The sequence below is a fragment of the Lissotriton helveticus genome, chromosome 11 (assembly GCF_964261635.1).
Source record: "Lissotriton helveticus chromosome 11, aLisHel1.1, whole genome shotgun sequence".
Lineage (NCBI taxonomy): Eukaryota > Metazoa > Chordata > Amphibia > Caudata > Salamandridae > Lissotriton > Lissotriton helveticus.
In genome coordinates this window covers 9,205,643-9,231,253 of record NC_136072.1, presented here as the reverse complement: position 1 = coordinate 9,231,253, position 25,611 = coordinate 9,205,643, and the positions used below count along the sequence as shown (strand labels likewise).

Below are 25,611 nucleotides of genomic sequence, written 5' to 3'. Positions count from 1 at the left end.
TATAGTTAGGATTTTTTCCCTATGGGATTTTTGAAAATTCTATGTCTAATAACTTTGGCGTTTGTGGACGGAATTGGCTGAAATTTTCTGGAAAATGGAACATTTTGTTTCTGAGCAGCCACTGGAAATTTGGGGGGAGTTGGTCCAGGGGGGGCCGAGAAAAAAGGGGGGTCCCAAAACGTGTTTTTAACATTGAGTTTTCCATAGGGCGGTTAGCCTCACTTTTAGCCCGAACGGCTGAATGGATTTGCACGAAACTTGGCAAAATTGTAGGGACTGGTAGCCCGATGTGCCTTTTGTAGGTCTCAATATATGTGCTGCAGTGGATTTTGAGAAAATAACGTTCAAAAAAAGATATATATCTGTAAGCGCGGACCAGGCAGCGCCCCGGTACGCGTACTTGACGCGTAACGGAACTTCGCGTAGCGAAGTTGATTGGCTCTCCGGTGTCTGTCAACATTCTAAACAGTCCGGAGCGGCCGCCATCTTGTCTCTCGGTAGGATCGAGAGACAAGAGGAGGTCAAAAGCGAAGGGGCAAATGACCTTAAGGGGGCATAGTAGATACTCCCTGACCCCCTAGGTTTGATGTGGAGGCTTTAAAGGGGCCCCGCGGGGCAAAAAAAAATAAAAATTTTTTTGTTTTTTTTCGTGGTTAGCGCCCGGTACGCGAACCGGGAAGCGTACTGGGGAGCGTATCACAATAAAAAATGAATGATAGACTTTTCAAATGCTGTATGTTAATTGATTGTTGGTTTTGTTGATTATTTTTTTTTTTTTTTAAACTTTTTTTATTGTGTTTCATAATTTATTGAATATATGTAGTTACCTACAATCCACTGCTGTTGATGTTACTGACCATGTCATGAATGATGTAATATGTGACATCATCAACAGTGGATTGTAGGTAACAGTATCCTTAGTTTACTCCCTAGAGCTGTCTTTCTTTTAACATAACTGTGTATTTCCTTCCCTTATAGTTACTGTTCTTTTTTAAAAAATATTTTTTTGGTTAGCTTCCGGTACGCGTACCGGGTAGCGCTCCGGGAGCGAACTAAGAGAAATACAGGTTGGCAGAGTTCCAAATATTCTACCAATTTTTTTATAATGGGGAGTTAGTTCTGAAAAGAACTTTTTTTTTTATGTTTTTGTTGTTTTATATTTTTTTTAGTATTTTTTGAACATTTTTTTACTTTTTTTGTATTTTCTGAACGTTTTTAAAATTTTTTTGGTTTTTTTTGGGGGGGGGGGAAACAAAAACGATCCATTATAAAGGGCTCAACAGGAGCAAAAAAAAAAAAAGAATTTATTTTTTGGTGCGTCTTGTGCAAACATTAATATGATTTTGAATTGCTCGCAAAATCAAAGTGATGCTACTTTCTCTGTAGCAGATGAAAGCGCCACATTCCACGCACACTTGTTTTACGTGCCCAAACAACATTTGGATGTTTGCAATCACCTCCCTCGCCTCTGGTCCCGACACCTCTGGAACCACCGATCTTCTTGCCATTTGGAGGGGATTTTGTTGTTGGTCACGTAGCTGGGCAGCACTATAATTATTTGGGTGCCACCTACTCATATGCCGATGCATAGTATGATTGCCATAACTATATTTTTTATCAGTGCCCCTTGACAATCTGTCACCGCATATGCGGCAAAACACGTAACGAGCATTCACTTTCTTTTGCCCCTCAGGAATTCTGTAGAATTGCCAGATATAATTCTCCTGTCGATTGTACCTCCTGGGCTCCTCTGGCAAAAACTCATGCTCTTCCTCCTCTTCCTCCTCTTCCTGTTCTTCCTCTTCTTGCAGAATTACTTCTGCAGGTGGTCCTCTCTTTCTTGGATTTGGTGGAGGTGGTGGGCTAGCACCAGCTGAAGCTACTAATGAAGCCATCACAAAGTCTCAATAAAGGGTCTTTCTCTCACCAAGATGAAAGTCAGAGTGATGAAAGAAGGAGGGGTTTTCATCATTTGGGAAAAACAAAAGTTCTAAACCAATGAAAAGTGTCCATTTTAGATCACATGACCTTGTATTACATCATTAGGAAACCAAAAGTGAAATGAACCAATGAAAAGTGTTATTATCGAGTCACATGACCTGCTATGTTTACATTACGCGGTCGGCGCCGCGCCGCGGATCGCTTCCGGTTCGCGTACCGCTGCGCTTCCGGGTACGCGAACGTAGCACGTAATATGACGTATTACGCGAGAACGCGAAACGTCATGCTGACGCGAAGCGTCGCGATGTTGTTTTGTAACGCGAGAGGTGCGCTAAAGGAACGTTTACCAGTTCGCGTACCGGGTCGCGCCTCCAGATTGAGCTAACGGGAAGCTAACCGGTACGCGTACTGGGAGCGAAACAAAAAAAATACAAAAAAAATTGTATAAAAAACATGTAAAAAATATTTTTCTTTTTAAAGAATAATACATTGTAAAGGTTTTGATATTAGCTATTAAAAAACCAATGAAATTCACTGAAAAAACCATAGGTTATAGACCATATATAGTTAGGAATTAGCATTTACAAAACCTTAAAAATTCACTGAAAAAACCATAGGTTATAGACCATATATAGTTAGGGATTATCATTTAAAAAATCTTATTTTACTCACACAAAACCATTGAAATTCCATATATAGTTAGTTGTACTAACTATATATCACGCACCCGCAATCCACTGCTGATGATGTCACATATTACATCATTCATGACATGGTCAGTGACATCACTGATGACATCACTGATGACATCTCAAATGACATCACTGATGACATCACTGATGACATCTCAAATGACATCACTGATGACATCACTGATGACATCTCAAATGACATTACTGATGACATCACTGTTGTGATAATACGATGAACCTCTTCAGACTCTAATATAACCTTAGATACACTCAGTGTAAACACAGACTCACAGATTGTCACTCATCCATGAAGTTACACACACACCTAGACAGTCATGCAAACAATCAATCACACCTCCATTTCCTTAACTATACAGTTAAACACACCTTACTTACTTATTCAAACAAATACTAAAACATATTTACTCACTTATACGATCCTGGATACAAGTTCACAATGATCCATACAGCCACTCACACATTCACTGGCTCTTATGCACAGTTATTTATATATGTCAACTCTCACATGTACTGTATTTTACATATGTACTTAATTTGACATGTAGCACTGAGATATCTATTCACTCACCAATACAGTCATGCACACAGTCAACCGCCCATACAGCTGTTTCCAACATGCACTTTTGAACCCATACATCTATGCACAGAGTCATACACTTCCCAGCCACTCACACACACACTCAGTCTCCCATACAAATGCTTGGGCAACCAATCAATAACCTATATAGTTACTCATATAGCTACTGATCAACACATGCAGCAGTTTACAGAACAACAGACATAATGATGCACAAATTAAGACAGTTTAGTCACTAACCCATGCACTCAGTGAGACACATTTAATCACTCACTCATACAGTCAGTCACGCACCTACTAAATCCTTCATCCAGACACTTCTACATCTACTCATTCTTCAATATGTAAAACATATTTAAACTTTACAGAAACACACAGTCACTGGATGATGTCATCAGTGATGTCATCAGTGATGTCATTTGAGATGTCATCAGTGATGTCATCAGTGATGTCACTGACCATGTCATGAATGATGTAATATGTGACATCATCAGCAGTGGATTGCGGGTGCGTGATATATAGTTAGTACAACTAACTATATATGGAATTTCAATGGTTTTGTGTGAGTAAAATAAGATTTTTTAAATGATAATCCCTAACTATATATGGTCTATAACCTATGGTTTTTTCAGTGAATTTTTAAGGTTTTGTAAATGCTAATTCCTAACTATATATGGTCTATAACCTATGGTTTTTTCAGTGAATATATATATATATATATATATATATATATATATATATATATATATATATATTCCCATGAATATAATGTCTTACTGAATTAAGCCAAGGTACAGCAAGAATAATGTGGTAATTCTTCCATTTGAGAATATTCAATAGAAGGCTTGCCTTTTTCAAAATAATCAGAAAGGTGCATTTAAGTTGGGTACAAACAAGTTTAAAGCAGAGAAGAAACGTTTGGCCTCTAGGGGGACTTAGATCAAGGAAGCAGAAGCTGTTAACACCCTCCGTGAAGGCCTCAGCCAGCCACCTTGAAGGTAGCCTCGCCGATATCAGCTTTTTCAGACACCATAGTGCAGAGATAGACAACAACCTCCTCCATATGGAACAACACTTCTGCTGTTCTACTATGACATGCAGTGAGAGGCCATCTTAGAAACCCACAAAGGCCCTTTTGGGGCTGAGACAGTTCAGCTAGAGGTAAGAAGGGAGTGGGTTTGAGATGATCCCGTGAGACTCACTGGACTGTGTTATACCTGCTGCTCAGCCAGTGTGACTGTGGAGTGGAATGTTGGTGTGAGAGGTGGCAGTGGGATGTTGGATGAGTGAGGACCTTCTTTCATTCACTACAGACTGATTCTTACCTACAATACACCATCCTCCTGTCATGCTCAGGGGGGTCGTGGGCTGCACTGCACCAGGTTTCCTGTTTGGATCTGGGAAATTGTTATTGAGCCTGCACTTATGTCAGGGGTCAAACAACCTAATCTTGGGTCACAGTTTTTTTTAGGGAATTACAGTAGATCCATCAGTGGTGCCCAGCCTTGGGGCCAATCTTTGAGTAATCTTCAATGACCTACAGCAGGATTTGCTGGTATTACTAATAGCAGAGACACCCATAGTCCTATTGACCTGCACTGAAATAGTTTTCCACACAAAGATAACCTGGAATTGTTGCACTGTATCTTCAAACTGTGTATGACAAATATGTAAAGCACTTGTGACTCAGAGGCTTCAAACTAGTTGATTTTAAATATTTGTATTATACCCCTTTACAGTCACTTCACTTATTCACATACACTTCTTCAAGCACTCACTATACACCTACCTTGGAGCAACTGTTTTATATAAGTTAATATATGTATATTCTCTAAAATCATTACAATTCTTGTCTTTATTTCAAATGAATGTGTGTTATTTCATGTGTTGTATTTTTCTTGGGCACACCCACTTTATTTTACATATCTACTGGGGTTTTTGACTACCTAGATTGGAGTCCTACCTGATTTTCTTTACTGCCTAATATAAATAATGAATGCTCTGTAATTAAAACCTTTACTAAATCAGTTAGTAGATAAATATAGATCGTGTTGGCAGTACTTTTTACTCACTACATTGACAGGAGCATTGGTGCCAGGTCCTACACAACAAATGCATCATACAGGGTAAAGCAATTAGTCCACTGACAAATAATGCAATCCTGGGCAAAGCTCCTACAAAATGAGACCGGATTCTATTTTAGATTGCGTTCAAAACCAATAATTTGGAAGCAGTCTATACTCTCACCCTTTCGAGAGGATCTTCGCTCCTCCATCTCTCCCTTTACTCATCCCAAACCTCATCTGAATACTATGATCTCCCAAATAACACATTCTAGACTCTTCCCTCATCTATCCCTCCATTATACTACTCATTCCAACAGACCTGCATGTCCAACACTCACATATAACTTGTATTTCCCCATACTAATCCAGCACTGATCCTTTTTGGGTTTTGGAGTTGCATGCTGCTTGCTGAAAAGTGCTTTGACCCTTCATCAGGGGTACTATACTGCATGCTATAAAAATACAATTGCGATTACACATCAATTCAATATGACGATCGAATGCTACCTATGTATGACTGACTTGATATGGTAGCACCTGTAGAGGAGTGTACTGCGGGTGGGACTATTTTGGGGAATATTTACATTACTACGCATTGCACACCCTCTATGGCGGTGTTATTGGTGATGTTAAAACAAATACAAAACAAGCATGTAGCTTCAGCGACTTTTGATTAAGGGATGAAATTGATGGGTAATTTTGAAACGGTCACTTCCATAGTTGTAAGTAATGTTTAAGGGGAAGCAGCCGTCTTGGCAGCGCATTAATGTTTGGCTGTTCCTCTTCGAGATCACGAACAAGAGCATGGTAATACACCAGCAAAATTGAAGAGGGTGGGCACACGTAGCGTGGTCGCTAAGCCCCAGCAAACAACGCAATTCACAGATTCACAGATTGAAAAGGAAGCGTTTGCCGTGCACTGGGGGTGTCGCCACTTCCGTCTCTACGCCTACGGACAGTTCATAGTCCTGACAAACCACAAGCCGTTAATTGCCCTCTTTAAAGGCACCTCATCAAAACCCACAGCCTGCATAGACAAACTGATGCTGCAATTGCAAGACTATGACTGTCAAGTGGAGTATCACCCAGGGGACCACAACTCTGCCGACTACCAGTTGAGGCAGCAGATGAGGCCAACGAAACAGAGGAGTATGTCCTGTACATTACGGATCGGTCTTGCCCGCTGCCACTATTTTTGGAGACAATATGACAACCCACTACCAAGGTCTAATGCGTATAATTGGCCCTAGGGGCCATCAGGTCAGTGGCAAACACTAAAGATCCATTGTGCACAACGGACACTGGAGGCTCAAAGAATCCTTGACTCCCTCCATCAAGTACGCTATGAACTGGTGGCCGACCAGGACAACTGCCTTATGTGGCGGACACTGAATTATCATCCCTATGAGCCTAACCACCTGCATTGTACAACCCGCCCATGGTGGTCACCAGGGAATGGCAAACCGAAAAGACATATCCGTCAGGGGAAACTGTAACTTGCTGAGGAGGAGTTCATAGAAACAACTGTGAGATTCTGTCTCTGGTGACAAGGAGCGGGTGGCCGTGACCCCGCCACTCTGCACTTGTGGGTCTAGACAAGTCTGCATTTTGCATGTCTTGAAGATGGTGATACACCTTAGTCTTCATGGACCACTATTCAAAGTACCCAGAAGTTGAAATGGTCAATATCCAGGTGGCCAGTGAGGGACTTCTGAAATTGAAGAAAATTATGGTGACCCACGGGCTCCTCTAAGAACTCCAAATAGAAAATGGTCATCCATTCCAAGGTCAGGAAGTGGCCCCTTATCCTTGGTCACTGAACATCAGGCTCCCAAAAGTGCCCCCCCCCCCCCAGATGACCCAAAGCTAATGGGAAGGTTGAGAGATTCATGATGGCACTAAATAAAGTGATCCGAACTCCCATGCCAACCAGCAACTTATGGAATGGGCAATCTACTCTTTACTGAGGGAGTACAAGCAGAACTCCCACACAACAAGGGGAAAAGCTCTGTATCACCTTAGTAGTATCGGGTAGTCAATTAATCTATCCTACACCACCCTCAGAGGAAACCCCACACAGATAGATGATCAGCAAACCCTACAGTGGTGGAAGGCAACAATTGTTAGAAACAGCACCCAAAGAGACTGCAATGCATCCGACATACAAGTACAGGACAATGTGCTGATCAGAGAAAGATTTCAGGGAGCAACTTCAGGCTTGGTGGTCACTCGGAGGCACAGGGACAAAATCACTGCTGGTGGAATGATGAAGAGATGAATTGGAATATACTGAATTCCAGGAAATTCCATAAAATATCAACTCCAGAAGTGGAAGGTAAAGAGCCGGGTGACGACCAGCAGGAGGGACAAGGGGAGAAGCTGATTCGAGGGTAAGCCATGGAGAGACATCACCAGCACCTGAGGGGGCGTAGCTAGCCGGGAGCGCTGCCCCAGTTCAAACTAATGCACCACCTCAACCCAAGATGAGGGGATCATGCACAATTGATGGCTTGAGTGGTAGAGAAGGCCAGATCAGGTATCTCCTCTGGCAAAATACAGTACAGTCAATGAGAGTGAGAGAGTATGTGGTGTGATATCATAGCTATGGCAGCTCATGTGGAGAATGTCATATATCCTTTGATATGAACACTCTAAGTCGCTGGTGGATACGCCTGTGGTAGGCTATGTGTTTGTACTCCATTCTGTGTCCATTCCACTACCTAGTGGTTTTTTAAGACATTTTTTTTTAACTTTGTTTGAGGAAGGAATGCAGTGTTAGCCAGCGAAGTAACTGGTAAGTACCAAAGGACATAGGAAAGGGAAGCTGAAAATGTCACCCACACACACAGGTATTATGGAGAATCCCACAGTCGTGTGGGGCGCAGAGAATAAAGGCTAGAGTGTGATTGGGCAGAGTTAGTCCTACCTGGGTGCGCCCAGAAAGCAACCATTGCTCCCTGTCCCAGATCATCTTTATGGGTGAGTGCCATGCATACCATGAGCTCAGTCTTATGCCTCACGGTGTGTTCTACCCCAAAGGCCACCATAACATCTCTATCAAGCTGGGCTTTGCCGGCTCAGTGCAGAGCCCAGCTCCTCTTTTTATGTAGCACACCATGTAAAGTGCATTCATTTCACTCAATGTTTTCCGGGGTTAGAGTATTATTTTAGCTGGTGCAGCTCAGAAACAGCAAGGGGAATACCTTGCTCACTGTTTCTGAGCTGCATTTTCTGAAAGTCAAAGCTCTACACAGAGAAATACTAGGTTACATGAACTGACTTTAGAGACTGCGGGTGCATAAAACATTGAGCCAGCTCAGCCAGGGTTTCATATTTGGCCAAAATAAAAATGGGTCAGTCAATCTGATTTGTAGAGCTCTTCATGTCACCCATGGGGGTATCCTGGGGCTGGTGGTGGTGGCGTATCCAGTTCTAGGCAAGAAAAAACTAAATAATAATTTCTTGGGCCTTTCAGTTAAAGATTTGCTCTGAATTATCATGAAGGTGGCAATAATTATTTTTATAGATCCTGCACTGCAGAAATCATGTGTTTCTAGCTTCAGTCTGAATGATTCTAAGATGCTTATTTTTTGTTGTTTTAGATCTATTCTCGCTGCTACTGTTTGCACTCACTGCATTGGGTATTTTCCTGATTTTTGGTGACTTCGAAGGACTTTATATTGTATCACAGGTACAGGTCATCTTGAATCTAATTCCGTTTACTGTCTAGAATCTTATATGAAATTTGTGTACATCACACTGTATGTAATCATGACTACAAAAATGTTAAATAGGAGGACCCTAATGAGCTGACTTAGGAAGACGTTCAATCAGTAGGGGTTGTGCCAAGGTCATTGGGTCTCCATGAGAGAGTGATGGAGAATCAGCTTCTTTCACTGGAGGGGTAGCTAACATTAACTTCTCATCCACCCTCCTCACCCTGTAACTTATCTTTGCAATTTCAATGCCCTACCCTCCATTGTGCACCCTTCCCAAGCAGGATTTATTTTCTTCATCCAGATCCACTCCCTCTCCTATGAAAGAGGTATAAACCCACCTCCTTTCTATATTTCCTTTGTGTCCATCTGGGATCTTACTTCTGTATCTTGAGCTAAGGTAACATTTTGCCTAAATTTTCTATTTATTTTTTCTTTGTAAGTTATAGATTGTGTCAAGTTACATTTGTGCTGTCACTTGGACCCGCGTTCTGTTTAATAAGGACTGGACCTTATACAGTATACGTATCACACTTGTTAGTGAAATACTTGCAGTCCCTTTCTTTAGCTTTACTGAAGGGAGAGGATATTTCCCAGTTACTGGCAGTAATGGACTCTCAAGCCAAATATCTATTCGATGTTGCTTTAAACTGCCTCAAATCTTCTCCGCATTTGACGGGATGGTAGATGGATATTTCCCAGAAAGCCTCACTGTTGTGAATGTTCATTACCTGGGAATAAACTCTCTGGGGTAGATTAGGAGTCTGTAATCCATTAATCATTTAAGAACCAGAAGCTTACTCAGGTTTTCAGACTTAAATCAAGGAACATCAGGAATGTTGTGTAAACCTTATAAAAATTCAAGGCAAAAGAACCATCTTCTATTTTACAATGGTTTCATCCTACACAGCGAAGTAATTGCAACCGAAGGGGTGATCAAGATTCCAAAGGATATCGGAAGCAGAGTTCCTAACTATGATGAACAGTCCATTTTGGATTCTGAAGCAAGTGGGAGTTTGGCACTGTTTGAAATAATGTAGGAGAGACAATCGGGGACGCCTGAATAGTGACACTTGTCTCAAGTTATGTACCAGAGTTTCAATCAATTATTTAAGATACGGACCAACTCCCTTGACAAAAGATGTGCAGATGAGGAGAGCTTTGCTGGAGAACATCTGGCCACTAGTCAAGAAAAAAAGCAGTTGCTCCAGTGCTAGAAAAGGACAGGAAGGATAGATGGTATCCAATCATGTCCTTATAAAGAAGCCGTCAGGGCAGTAGAGATTGGGGATAGACCTACACATATTCAATATGTTCTTTGAAACAAATACCTTTGAATTTGAAAACAAAATCATTCAGTTGGTCCCTGGGGGAGGTTTCCTCACATCTATAGATTTACAGGGCACTTACTGCATATCACCATAACAATTCATCATTTAAGGTACTCAGGTTTGCAATAGGATACATGCATTGGCAGTTTTGAGTGTTACCCCTTCTGGAAGATGCTTTTAAACCTAAAGTTATTAAAGATCAGGCACCACTGATGGATTCTTCATGTAGCGTGTGTTCAGGGTCGCCTGTATCTAGATGACCTCTTGCAGGTAGCACATTCCTAATACCAGGTGGAACTAGTGACACAAATGACTACTCACGTGTACAGGAATTTGGCTTATTAATACATTTTCAGAATTCCCAGAGTATGGAATATACTGGGGCATGAATTCAAATGAATAAAGTGTAGTGTCTCTTCATGAGGCCGGAATATTGAAACTGTGGTAGAAACGAATCCAGTTTCCTCAAGAATCTTTCGTCTGAGAAACTATGGCTTAGGTTGCAAAGAAGCATGGTAAATTTACCTTACTGGGTTTCCTGTAAATTTGAATTGTTCAGTTGTTTAGAAGCATAAACTCTTCTCAGGATTTCTTTAACGGTGACTTGTATCTTTCTGGCGCTTTGGGTACTCTTGCACAGGGGTCCCGGTGGTTCAATATATTTTTTACCATTGGCATCGTTGGACACAAAATTTCAAATTGCCCATTCCAGTAAATATTGCAATAAAACTAGAGATGGAATGGTTGATTCAGGCATCAACTCTGGAGAAGGGGATCCCTCCGACAACTCTGCTAATGAAAATGTTGACAGTAGAAACAAGAAAAACAGGAGCTGGGGTGTTTGATTTACAGACAGCCCACGACTGTTAGGCGTTCGAGAAGGAGAGCCTTTCGTCAAACTGCACGGAGTTGTTGACAGTGTGAACACTAAAAGTACTCAAAGACATTTTCAATAGCACAGTTTTGATCAAGATAGACAATATAGTAACAATGTCATACTTGAACAGCCAACTTGGCACTAAGATGATTTCTCTGAATTCTCTGATGAGAAAGACTTTGTTATGGGCTGAGAAGACTTTGATGCAAATAAGAGCAGTTCATATTAAGGATGAAGACCATGTGAAAATATAGTTTCCTGTGTACTACAAAAATAAATTGCCAATGCTGCTAGTATTAATAGATTATTTATCTCTCTCACACACGCATAAAACACTATGTGAGAAGTGTCTACTTTTTAGAATCAATCCTTTTGATTTTTGTTTTATTTCAATTTTTCATTATTTACATATTTCAAAAAACTTTATCAAAAAAGACATAACATAAACAAACATTTATTTGATCACTATTATACCATAACCCCTTCGTTTCATTCAAACACACTATCATTAAAGATCTTTATCAAGCATACTCAACACACACTCACACTCCTAACACTCGAATATCAAAAAACTTTTTGCAAAGATTATATACAGTTTAGACCATAGAGTCTAATTTCAAAAAGCGAATCTCTATAATACAAATATCATTTGGTTCTCTTCTGGTTTCAACATATTAAGGTCTACGCGTTTCGAACTCTCTTTAGTACGGAGTTCTCATCAGGACCATAGACTGTAAATGGGAAAAGAGAGGGGGACCCTTATTAGTTATATTTGATCTAAACTAAAAACTGTTTTAGGCTCAACAGCCACCTCTCTGCCTCTTACCTCTCTAATCGTCCGACAAATTCGCAATCCTTTAGTCACCAACAACCGCGAAGCGGGACCACCTAAATGGTAAATGCACATATTGGTATTTCATCTATCGTTGCCACATGCATCAATACCCGAAAAGATTGAAAATTCACTCACTACTTTCATGCGGTTGAACGTTTCTCTCTACTCTGTGGAAGAGAACAGACGTTTGTTAAGTACTTGGGCCAGCCCGGTTATTGCTATGGCTGATCTGTAGTCTGTTGAAAGGAATAGGTCGTGCGTCTTACCTATTCTTGTTGTCCACACTGAATTGTGGAGGGGCCGAGGGGTTTTGTTCAATGCTTGAACGGCGATGTACCTAAAAAATGACACAGGTACAGGTTTATTTTTGTTGGAGCGAACGCCAAAAGTGAATGCGCATTCCATAACGATATCTGGCATCTCTTTTCTTAGCTTATGGGGCACGATGTTGCTTACCTATCGTTCGTTCTGGTTTCCGACTCAATCAGAATCATGCCTCTCAGTCTCAGGCAGTCTGTATTCTTCTGCGTCTATCTCCGTGTTTTTACCATCACATGGTTTCTAACTTAAACGCGGGCGCCATCTTTAAATGACCAAGGTTCCTGCGTCTCATGCTTTTTTTGCCCAGCGAAATTCACTTTTTTAGTGTTGCATGCCTTATCTTGGGATCGTATTTTGGTGGTTTATGTCGGGTGTCAATATGGATACTTTTGGAGTTTGATCAATTCTTTTTATATTTCGTTCATGGCGGGGCGGCCATCTTGGGTTGGGGGACTCGTTCACCGGGTTATGAACTGTACTCTAAGTACATTGGCTGCCATATTGTAGTAGTGTCCAGGAAATATTGTTGTTAAAAAAATATTGTCCATATTTGCAGTCTTAATCCTCCTCACAATTTATACATTTTGGACAGTTAATTTAGTCCAGCAGTTGCTGAATTAAATTTCACAATTATCATAGCTTCTTTGCGTGAGAGTTTTGCTTCCAGATCCCCACCTCTTAAGTCCTGTTCCACTTTGGCAATAACTGTCCATCGCAGTTCATTTTCTCCATGATTCTTCATTTGCCAGTGGTTCACCAATCGAGCATTGGGAACTTTACGTTTTATTCTAGATCTATGTTGCTGAATTCTTGTGCGAATCTCTTGATTCGTTTTGCCGATATAAAGCAAATTGCATGGACACTTGATCCAATATATCACAAACCGTGATTTGCAATTTGTAAAATTGTCGCATCTCCACGTTATTTCATTATGTTTGAAAGTGGACCCCTCTTCAGTAGAATCACATTTGCATCCACCACCATTGTGGTGGCCCATAACAGGGGGTAATCCAATCATGGTCCTTAAAGTTGGTTGTACTTTTGTTGGTAATGCTGCTCTCACCAGTCTGTTGGCTATACTTGATTCTTTTTTGAAAGCAAATACGTTTTTTTTAAAAATTCTTCGCATAGGTTTTTTACCAAACGCCAGTTGTTATTAACCACCTTTTTTAACATGTTGGAGTTGGAACAATATATTGTAACTAATACTATTCGGTCCAATTTCTGTTTGACCTTTTTCTCTAATAGACATTCTCGTGGTGTCCACCAAGCAAGTTTTTTGGAACGTCTGAGTAATTTTTTAGGGTATCCACATTCAATTAGATTGGTGGTCAGTCTATCGGCATGTTTCAAGTATTCATTTTTGTCCTGGCAATTTCTGCGAATCCTAAGATATTGCCCGTAGGGCTAATTTTCTTTCAGGCTACGAGGATGATTGCTAGTAAAATGGAATGATCTGTTCCGATCTGTTTCCTTTTTGTATAGAGTAGTCATCAGACCTCCTTACTCCGAAGGGTATATCTCCACATCTAGGAAAGGGATTTTATTTCTTGAATACATCAGACTAAATTTGATTTCCTGTGTTCTGTTGTTCAGCAAGTCATTAAAAATGTTTAACTCATCTTCAGACCCGGACCACACAAAGAAAATATCGTCAATGCAACAATTCCAATTTCTAATCCATGTTCCAAAAGGATTGTCATGGTAGATACATTTTTCTTCATAGCTTGACATATAAAGAACAGCCAGTTCTGAGGCAAATGGGCAACCCATTGCCACACCACCAACTTGGAAATAGAAGTCTCCATCAAAATAAAAGTAATTCCGTTTTAATGCAAACTGTGCCAACCGTACAATGAATTCTGTTGGTACCTTTTGTGGTTGTTCCCTTGTATCCAATATAGATTTTAAAACCTGTATACCCTCGTCTTGTGGTATTTGGGTGTACAGGGACGTAATGTCCATTGTCACCATCCAATCATTCATCCTGTCAAATTTAACCTCATTTAATTTGTTTATGAAGTCCGTTGTATCTCTAATGTAAGATTTTACACTAGATATGAATGGTTTTAAAAAGAAGTCCATGAATTTTGATATCGGTTCTATCAGGGATTCGCAGCCCGAAACTATGGGGCATCCAGGTGGTGTCTTTTCATTTTTATGTACCTTTGGCAGTACATAAAACAATGGCATTCTAGGATGTTTGATCTTGGGATATTCTGATTCCCTTTTTCCAAGAAAGCCTTGTTGGAATGCTTCATCGATGATAGCATGTAATTGATGTTTTAGTTCTAGTGTGGGGTCCTTATTGATCTTTCGATAACAATTTGTGTCGCTTAGTTGTTTTTTGACCTCGTTAATGTATAATGAAGGGTCCCATAACACAATTGACCCACCCTTATCTGCTTGTATTATGATAACAGATGTATCTTTTTTCAAGTTTGTCAATGCCATTGATTCGGATTTAGTGATGTTATGTTTGATCCACTCGGTCTTCTTTTCCATATCAGCAATTGCTGATAGGATAGTTCTTTCAAATGTAACTACCTCCTTTGGTATTTTGTGGTTTGGAGGGCAAAATATAGATTTATTGTGGAGACCAGTAGTCTCAATACTAGATTCCAGGGGATTTTCTTTAAAAAATGTTTTTAATCTGACTTTTCGAAAGAACTCGATGGTTTCAGTCTTTAATTTGACAAAATCCGTTCTTTTTGTGGGGACAAATGTGAGTCCTTTTTGAAGGACACTTTCTTCATCATTTGTCAAAAATTTATCGGAAATATTGAAAATTAGTGAAGGTGTCAGTTCTTGTAGTTTTGACGTCTGGTCGACATTTCCCATGGTTGAGTGTATCTTGGTTTCCTCTGGGTTTTGTCTGGCCTCTCCCTAAAAAAGTCGGACCCTGTTGGTTCTGTTGAAAAGAGCCCCCTCTGTTGGCAGTTCTTCTAGGGTCGATGTTGTCTCCTTCACTGCTACTTCCTGATGACGAAGTGTCTGAAAAAGTGATGTATTTTTGGAAGGATCTTCCTTGGTATTCCTGTAAAGTAAATGAAATAATGAAAAATTGAAAAAAAACAAAAATCAAAAGGATTGATTCTAAAAAGTAGGCACTTCTCACATAGGGCCAGATGTAGGTAATCTCGATTTACCTACTCTTAAATACCGAATCATACCGATTCGGTATTTAAGAGTAGGTAAATGGGATGTAGGTAATTTCACTTTTGAAATTACCGAATCGGAATGATTCGGTAATTACCGAATCGGTATTTACCGATTCGGTAATTGCCATTGATTCCTATGGGCCTTGAGGCCCATAGGAATCAATGCCACTTACCGAATCGGTAAATACCGAATCGGTAAATACCGATTCGGTAAACTTACCGAATTTGCAAGGGGGACAGGGTGTCGCTTTGACACCCTGTTGCACCCCTCAATTGTGCATGGGTGCACATGTTGCTGACATACATGCCCTTAGGGCATGTATGTCTGCAACATTGCACATTTTTTAAAGCAAAAAAAATGCTTTTTGAAGGGTTTTCATTATTTACCACCAACTTCTAGTTGGTGGTAAATAACGAATTCTTAAACACTTGTAGCACTGATTACAGTGCTACCTACATGTTAAATTACAGAATCGGTAATTTAATCGGAAAAATTACAGATTCGGGAAAATTACCGATTCTGTAATTTAACATGCCCCTACATCTCAATATCCAAATACCGGTCAGAGACGGCCGAAAATTGGTATTTTCGGCCGTTTCCGATGGGTATTTGCCTACCTATGTCGGGCCCATAGTGTTTTATTCGTGTGTGAGAGAGATAAATAATCTATCTATTAATACTAGCAGCATTGGCAATTTTTGTTTGTAGTACACATAAGGCAGGGTTTGGCCTTGCTGCTTGGAAGCCCATACCCAGTGGTGTTTAGTCATTCATTTAGTTTCCTAGCAGAACAGTCCCATCCTCACAGAATCTTAGAATTTCAAGATCAATATGTCAGACAGTTTGCCGCAGATTCAGTGAACCTATTAGCACTTCAAAACAGTGCACTCCGGCAAAACATTTTCCCAGATGTTCTATTCTCATCTTGTGGCAACCCTCCATATGGAGAAGGCATAGAATCCTCTTTATAGGCCGTTCAGACAAGGAGAAAATGGTTTTCAGTACTGGAAAATGTTGCTTCTGGAGGTGTGGAATCCTCCAGTACAACCTTGCCCCATTCCTCTAGTGCTGGCATGAATATTGTCAAAGCTGAAAACTCTCAGTTTGGAGGTCGAAAGAGACCTGCTCATGAAGGTGAGCTTGTAACTAGCAGTTTCCAGGTCTGTTCTGGGTACAAGTAAAGAATCCACTAGGTAGGCATATAACACCCGGTGGTTATCCTTTAGTAAAGGAAATTCCCTGCAACAGAAATTTCTCCAAATGATATTTTGCAGGTTATGTAGGAAAGATGCGATAAGGATATAACATGTTCAACGCCAACATTAGAGTGAGCTGCATTATAGCCTTCAAAACACCTTGGTGAGCATTAACTGACTTTAGAAAGATGGTAGTTTAAGGGTTTTGAGACATTGCTGACATGGGTTAAGAAAATGTTCCCTGCGTGGTATTTGGATGTAGGTTTAGGAGCCCTTAAAGGGGTTCCTTTTGTACCATTACCGGAAGATTTAGAAAACCTTCTGTCCATGAAAGTCCTGTTTGTAGGAGCCATTAAAATCACTAGACGGAGGAGGTAAATGCTCTGATGTTTCACCAAGGCTAAGGATTCCTGAGGACAAGATAGTGTTAAGAATAAATCCAGATGTTATTCCTAAAGTGAATACAATACTTTTTCCAGTGCCAAATTTTACCTCTGAAATGAATGTAGTTGGGATGGAGAAGTTGGATGGTTAGGGTGGCATTAATTTATCTTCAAAGTGAGATGGATTTCAGAAAGTGTGACTTTTTGTTTGTCAAATTCGGGGTTGCTCCAAAAGGTAATAAGTTCTCATTGTTAATCCATTCCAGAAGAATTAAATATGTGATCACTTTGGCCTACTCTTTGGAAGGGAAATCACAGTCTAGAACCTTCAGACTAGCTTGACCAGATGTAAGGATGAACAAGTTACTTACCTGATACAGATTCTGTCTAGCTATAGGTTCCTTACCTTAGAGGATTCCTCAGGTGTCAGACTGGATATGGAAAATCTTGATCAATACCTCAATATGACAGCAGGCGGGCACCGATCTGTGCATCTATGTTCAGATTTGATGCACACAGTACGTATATAGGTGCCACCCCACTGCGCTGACTTCGGTTTCAATACTTGACTCTTTCTGCACTAGAATCATAGATCCAAATCAGAAGGCTGGGTTACTTGTCTGCAAAACTAAAGACCTACAAGGACCGTTTTAGTTTGACAATATTGAAGAAGCAGGGATGTTGGGAGGGTTAATAAGGGGTAGAAAGTCTCTACCAGATAAGGTGTTAACGAAAGTAAGTAACTTTTTTAGATACTTCTAACTGTAGATTCTGCACCTTAAATAATTTGGTGCTGGACTCCAGTCCCACCCAATCACCCCAACTCAGTCCATTAGATGGTATTTTTGAAGTGTACACACATGGAAAGTCTCAGAAAATTGATGCTAGGAAAATTTCAAAAGTGGTAGTCTGAAGTTAAACTGTCCTCCTGAAGAATAGCAATACCTGAAAACCTGGGTTTTCTGAAATTATAGCAGAGCTCGTGTGAGTCAGTCACATAACCTCAACCAGACCAAGACAAAAATCCTCAGGTTTTCCAAAAGCAACAAACAACCACATACTCACTCCTGGCTTTCCAAAATGAACGTGGAAAGGTTAAGGCTTCAGCTGGGTCACTAGGAAAAATCCCTTGGATATACCCTTAATAACATCTTCAAAGAACAAGAAAACCAAGACAGCCTAGAATCTGCTCTCCTTCTGAAAGCTAGTGATAATGTTCCTTCTGGAAACCAACTTCAGCACAGAAGTCGAAGCATTTGCCTTCTCACACCCCTTGATGGAGGAAAAGCCTTGATCTAGGGTCTTCCTGACATCACACAACCCATATGAGAAGCCATCATATACTCTGCAGCACATCTCAACAAAGCCCTAAAGATGTTTAACCATGTTCCACAGCCATTAAGTAAAAATAACCATCAAAACAAGGTGACGGATGCATCTTAGCCACAGGCAGTTGCTCGGGTCGCATTCCAGTCCATCATTTTTCTCCCACCATGCCACCTCAGTTAGTCTTGACCCTGTAGACAATGGCAATAGCCCAGCCTGAACTTCCATGCCTGGTCCTCCCTGAACCAGAACACAAGCCACCCAGGACCAGTTTCACCCTGATTAGGACTCATCAGCCAGTAATCGCTTGATTCCAGTTGCACAGTTAAAATCTTACCTTCCAAACTGCTCATAAGCCATACAAATTCTGCTCTGTTAGTCCACTTTCTGGTTAATGAATCATGGGGTGGGATGTAACAAGGTTCAGTATTAAGTCCTACCTTAATTCATGTATATTTGCACTCTTTGGCCTTACTCATAGTGGAGTAGTGTGGCTCACTGGTTAGAGGCGGCAGACCCGGGAGCAGAAGTCGGCCCGGGACCAGGGTTCAATTCCCGACGCGGCAGGGTCGTGGACTTGGGTCAGCGGACTCGATAATTCTCGCTTCGGTGCTTACTCTAATCAGGGGTTCCACTTGGCAACTCTGGGCATTAGCTTGCCTAATCTCCACAACGGCCCCATCAATTCCGGGGATGCCTGGCTCCACCTTGGGGACTCCCAGCAGGGACCATCCCACAGGGAAAGCCAGGACGGGTTCCCCAGAGTTATACAGCGCCAGGAAACCTACGGACGGGTAGCAGTGCGCTTTACAAGCTCAAAAACATTTACCTTTACATTTACATCAGAGTTCATGGAATGAATTTTATAAATTATGCTGTTGGTGCTCTGTTTCTTATCATTGGACTATTCCCAAAAATCAAGCATGACTTCTTTCCACAACTGTTTGAATGAGGTTCCACCCGGCTCATTAATATTGCCTCCAACAGAGATACATGGGCCACCTGCCCCAGAAGGAGCACTTTTGAAGGCCATGTGAATGACCCCGAGGGCAGTTTGAAAAATGGTTCCTGTGATTATTCCAGAACACCTTACCTTCTAGGTCACAGATGCCTTACAAATATTTTGTCAATTTAATTTTAATTTAATTTTCATTTCAAATTAAGCATGGGACCCATGTCTGGACATACCAGTTATACTTGGGGCATTAAATAGAAGGTGATGAATGGAATGGTTGAATTAATCTCAGCCACCAGCAATCGCTCTGGACTGTGTCCGAATCGTTCCCTGCCCACCTTAAAGTAACTATGCCACATTAAAACTCAGATGCAAAAACAATAGTTGACGGACAGAATGCAGAACAATGTCATACATTCGCCCCAGTACAGAGATCTGGGCCTAAATCCATCATTTTGTTTCTCACCATGCCATTGTAGTTTGAACCTAGCCGTATGCAAATCAGTCTTGACCCTGTGCCCCATGGGAACAGTCCAGCCCGAGCTGCCAAGCCAGGTCCTCCTAGGACTGGAAACAAGCATCCTAGGACCGGTTTCTGGCTTTCAGCCCTCATCAGCCAGAATAGCTTGACTCCAGTGGTGTGGAGAGCCTGGGACTCACGTCTGAGCATACCCGTCCCACTCGGGGTGACAAATGCAAAAACCACAGTTGGACAGAATGCAAACAATGTCATACATTCTCCCCAGTACAGAGATCTGGGCCTAAATCCATCATTTTTTGCTCACCATGCCATTCCAGTTTGAACCCAGCCATATGCAAATCAGTCTTGACCCTGTGCCTCATGTGAACAGTCCAGCCCGAACTGCCGAGCCAGGTCCTCCCTGGACTGGAAACAAGCATCCCAGGACCGGTTTTAGCCAGGATAGCTTGATTCCAGTGGCATGGGGAGCACGGGACCCACGTCTGAGCATACCCGTCCCACTTGGGGTGACAAATGCAAAAACAACAGTTGGACAATTAACTCAAAAATATCTAGATCTCTGCCCTTAAATTGTGTAGTCCTTGTTCTCCCCAGCCTGCTTCACTCTTCATCAATACTTACATACAAAACCATATATACATACAAGACCAAAAGCCTACTCAGCGAGGCAGCAAAAAGCAATTATGGAGGGCGAACATAGGGAGAGCTGGGGCACAGGATAGCACAGATTAAATTTTTATGCAAAACCAGTGTCGTCTTGCTTGCATGGATTTTCATGTTCTCTATTAATTTAAAAAGTGCCTATGTCATGTGTAATCTCTCTTAATCTATACTTTATTCCTCTTTTTGGTTTTCTACCTTGGCTTATCTTCACTCTGTTATATTCTGTGATGTAATGTTCCTGGCAACAAGTTGCTGTTTCTGAGCACTGGGATGCTTCTACTACTGGAATCCAGTCTGTGGATTCTAAGGAGCTGGTGGTAGACAGTTGTTGAGGATCAGAGGCTGGCCAGGGGTCATTGTAAGCAGCACAATACATGCTTTATTTATTTATTTATTTGCAAAGTTTCATATAACGCTGGCTGGACCCGTAGGTATCAGAGCGCTTTACATGTGGATCAGCAAGTTAAAGATTACATAATTACTTCAGTTACATATTCCAAGTATAGACATCAGAGAAAGTTAGAGGGAAGGAAACATGACGGGGAGGTAAAGAAAACAATGTCCGATGTCCGGCTGGGTAGGGGACGGCCGAGGGGGTGAACCATAGCCAGACTCCTCTATAGCTGCATAGGACAGCTCCACCGGGCATCGGCCAAGGTTGTTCGGACTCCGCGCTGAGAAACAGACAGTCATGCTATTACACGATAACATAAGTTATTTTCGGGTTACGTAGCAAAGACAAAACGTTGCATGTGGAATGGAAGGTAGAGGGGGAAAGGTAAACAGGGGAAAAAGGAATGCAGATAGCGTCAGGCAGACCAGAGGGGGGAAGGGACTTCAGGGGAAACAAGCAGTCAAAGTGAGTGATAGACGAGACCATGAAGCACCGTGAAGAACAATGTCCGATGTCCGGCTGGGTAGGTGACAGCCGAGGGGCTGAACCCTAGCCAGACTCCTCTATACACTTAAAGTTTATTTTGCTGCTTTGTGCCTTGATTAGAAATATGACTGGTCCATTTCACTAAATTAAAAAAGTAAACTGATCATTGAATTTGAGTTGCTCATGTATCTCTACCCCAGTGGCATTAGGGGATCCAAGAACGTTGAAGAGGAGTCAAAAGTGAACATTTGATGGACGATCATGGCACTTGAAACCTATTTTTTCTTTAGGTTTTAGAAACTTATACAAACTTAAACTGATGAGCAGCAAAATCCATCTGAGAATTGATCCAGTTAAATTATAACTTTTAATTTGAAGGAGAGTCCCCTTGTTTTGCATGGCACAAATTACTGGCAACTAAAAAAGGACAGTTTTCCATAGATGGCACCATGGCAATTAGATACTGATTAGGAAAATGTGGTGTTCATCAGACAAGATTCAAAGGTATTATAAAGCTATTCATTGTTCTTGTTTGCAGCTCGCCTGCGTTCCCACTCCTTGGAGGTTTTACTTGTTCATCGCTGTGATCATCCTCTTCATTGTGTGCTACGGGGTTGAGGTGAGTACTTGTACTGTTTGACCAATGTGCCTAGTCACTGACTTTTACCTTACTTAGTGAAGCGACATTCAAGGTTTTGCGGTTGTTGAAAGGAAGTTTAGCAATTAGGTCTAGAATCCAATAAACAGTCAAAGTCAATGCTAAGCAAAATTAACTGCATAGGAAGAATAGTGACTTCTATGGTTTGGCTCAAGACTTCAAATGCACTTTAAAAATATTGCAGTCTTCTTGTAAATAAAAATGTTCCTTGGTTATTGTTTTCTAATACGGTCAACAGAATCATGGACTGGATATGTTGCACCAGCTACAAGATATATTCAGTTTGTAAACTTAAATTTGCAGAATCCTTTTACTGATAGCTAAGCCTTCCTGTACATCAAAATGTCAACCCATTTTCTTTTAATTTCGGTGATTTTAGATGCAATATTCTTCGCACCTCTTGATTAAAAATAATAATCATGTCACCCATTCATCAATTTTTCCCTGCGGTCCATTTGAAGGGAAAAACACTCATTTTTAAGAACATTTATTTTACTTTATTTTTGCAGGAAGCAATTATTGACAACCGAGCCCTCTGGGTCTGGATAAAGAAGACGGTAAACTACAAATCGAAAAGCCAGTACCAGAAGCTGCATCGACTTCTGGAAAGGACTCCACAGTGGCCACCGATAAACCAAACCATCTATCCTGACTCAGTTGGTACAGTGATGGAAACTGACAGGGATATCTACTACAACCCAGCATTCAACAAAAATGACCATGTGACGACAAAGATTTAACTCCACTCCTAGCTGCACGGAATCCAAAAACAGACGCCCTGGTCTTTTAATCAACACTATTTACTTGTGAAAGATTAACAATTGGAATATTCGTTGCCGTAGCCTTGTGATGTTAGGGTCGCGTCATGACCACGTGCACCCACATATTCAGAAATGACTCTACAAATCTTGTGGAATTTGATTCCCCAAAACACATCACAGCATGCTGATCAGTGCCTTGTTACTAGGGTGGAAGGTAGGATGCTTAGTGGATGGTTATATTCATTCCACGCTTACAAGCCCACAGTAAAGGCTCAGAGAACATCTCCTACGTTGTTAAGCAACAAAGCCAGGATTTGGTACAAGAAGGGCAGACAGTGGTTTTGTGGTACCTGGACAATTCTACATGGATTAAAGTTATTAGCCAGAAACACACAGTGGGAAATTTGCCCAAGATGGACCACGCCTCGGATGTCAGGAAAGGACTTTTGTAGAATAAACAAATTAAAATCTTCACCCCCAAATGAGCTAGCCTACCTGCTCAAAGTTTTCCAACCTGGGCACTACAAACAACGTGTTAAAGGCCGGCACAATCACAGGGCCACATCGATAAAAGGTCTAAATGAGATAAAGCTGGGTATGCGAGTGGTGGGCGGGATGGAGACACCACAAAAGGGATCACAAGATGATGTTCCGACTTAGATGGTTGCACATGGATGAAGTGTTGCTTGAAGAGGATGTTCTTGCCTCTTTTTTAAACTGCACAAGTGATCTAGTTTGCTGGATATGGGAATAAAAGGAGTCTGAGATCCTAAGAAGCAATAGTAGATAGTGGCAGTGTGTCAATGGGGTTGCTGCTGTTACGTAACTGGTAGATCTTGTTTGTGGTTACCAAATAGATTATGTGCGCAAGTTTACCACTTGACAGAGATCTCTGGATGTAGATCTTGAAGGGTGAATGGGATTCTGCCGCATTTGCTGGACCCTTGATAGTGCCTGTCATGATCAAAATGCACCTCAACAGAATATAGCACATGCTGGGTGCATCTTTGCACATTTTGTCTACTTTGATTAAACAGAACTCCTATAAAATGAGCAGACTAAGCATAGTAAAAGAAGGTAGATTAGCACAAGCCTGAGTCTAGGAGAGAAGTGTGACCTAAATCGTAAGACAGGGAGAATGTGGGTAGGGAGAGAAATGTAACGCAGCAATAAATAGTCAAAATATCAATAGAAATTCATTGTAACTCTAGCCTGTAAAAGTTGCAATTGGCAACTTGAGCCAAAGCCAATATTTCTGAGTCTAGGACACCACACCTCAGCCGCATTAGACGCAGATTGGCCAGCTGAATAAGGAGAGTGCTTCAAGCTTCTTCCGTACAATGTGTGTTTTAAAGTAGATACTTCTGAGCATCCAACCACGGCTTTATACACATTTAAATATATTTAAAGTAAACAAAACCATTGTGTTCGAGAATAGTTTAAGAGATACTGCCAGCAGCTGGCACAAGGGACTCCTTGCTGGACAAAGGGAACCATACATGTCTTTTAATGGTTTAATTTTGGAATGATTTAATAAAATCCACATCATCAATTCTGTAATTTGTTTTGGAACTTAAAAGATTTTTAAAAAAATTGTATTACCTGCACATATGTCGGAAGAAGAGTAATACTACTTGCTGTTTGAAGGCTCTAAAGAACTGAATTCATTTTCACTCTATAGGAAGGTATTATTGTATGTACTTTGTCAACTGGACTTTCATCTCATTTGGCTGGACCACTGCCACCTACCCCAATGCAGCCCTTAAACGGAAGGACTGACCGAGGAAAGGACACCTTGTTGCCTGTTTACATTTATTTCTCTGGTAAATGTTAATTGTCACATTGTCCAACTTCATTCACCAGGGATAATTTTATGGGCATGCAACTATATATGTATTTGTAATGGTGTATTAACTTTTCTAAAGTCCAGCTTATGGACATGTGAGAAACAGTAAATTTGATTGCATTGTCAATACCTCTTGCTTGACTCCTTGTGGCAGAATATTTCAAATGAATAGTCAGTGGTCTAATATCCAAGATAACAATATCTTGAAATGTAGACATTTTTCAGATACATTCTTGTGTGCTTGGGCCTAGGAGAGGTCAGGTTAAGAAGGACTTTTGGAAGCCCAATTCATATTTACTGTGAAAAAACCTTACAGAGTGCCTCACATTGTTGAGGATACCCAAGGAAAACAAATGTCCATGTTTGTCAGATCTCCCTGGACTCGCGGTGGATTTCGGCATGAAGTGAACATCCTTCATTTAACCATCTTAGTATCTAATACAGAGCACCTACTTCTAAACCAGACTTTAACTTGAATACAATTATATGTAGTGTTGGCATATATTTCAAAATAGGATATAAAAACAACAAACCTATTTCATAAGCAGCTTTAGACTTTGTTATGACAACAAGGCCAAAATAAGGATCACGGAACATAAGAGCAATGCGAGTGTAAGAAATTTTTGATAAAACATAATGCACACTTCCTTGGGATGAACCACTCTGCGAATGGCCTCATGTGGACAGTATTATATAAACCCAAAATCCTTCACAATGAGGGAGATATTAATAACTTTTTATTTAAACAAGAATGGAGATGGATTTACAGGATGTGGTACCATGAGAAAGGATTGAATGCCATCTCCTGGCACCATCTCAATTGCCTATGAGGCAGATATTGTAGTGACTACCTTGCACACATATGAGTTACAACTAAGACATTTAAGTGTAGGAATATCTTTTTCCTCTGTATGCGTGGTACA

General features: G+C 40.9%; 1 protein-coding gene across 1 annotated transcript in view; it reads left to right on the top strand.

Moving 5' to 3' along the window:
- Nucleotides 1–24,815, top strand: part of LOC144792837 (putative cation-transporting ATPase 13A4) — a 289,798-nt gene extending 264,983 nt beyond the window's left edge. The window contains exons 28-30 of the mRNA XM_078668035.1: nucleotides 8,900–8,988; nucleotides 21,962–22,042; nucleotides 22,591–24,815. Of these exons, the coding sequence (XP_078524161.1) occupies nucleotides 8,900–8,988; nucleotides 21,962–22,042; nucleotides 22,591–22,821 (401 nt within the window). The 3' untranslated portion in view covers nucleotides 22,822–24,815. The remainder of the gene's footprint in view (nucleotides 1–8,899; nucleotides 8,989–21,961; nucleotides 22,043–22,590) is intronic.
- The last annotated feature ends 796 nt before the right edge of the window (nucleotides 24,816–25,611 follow it).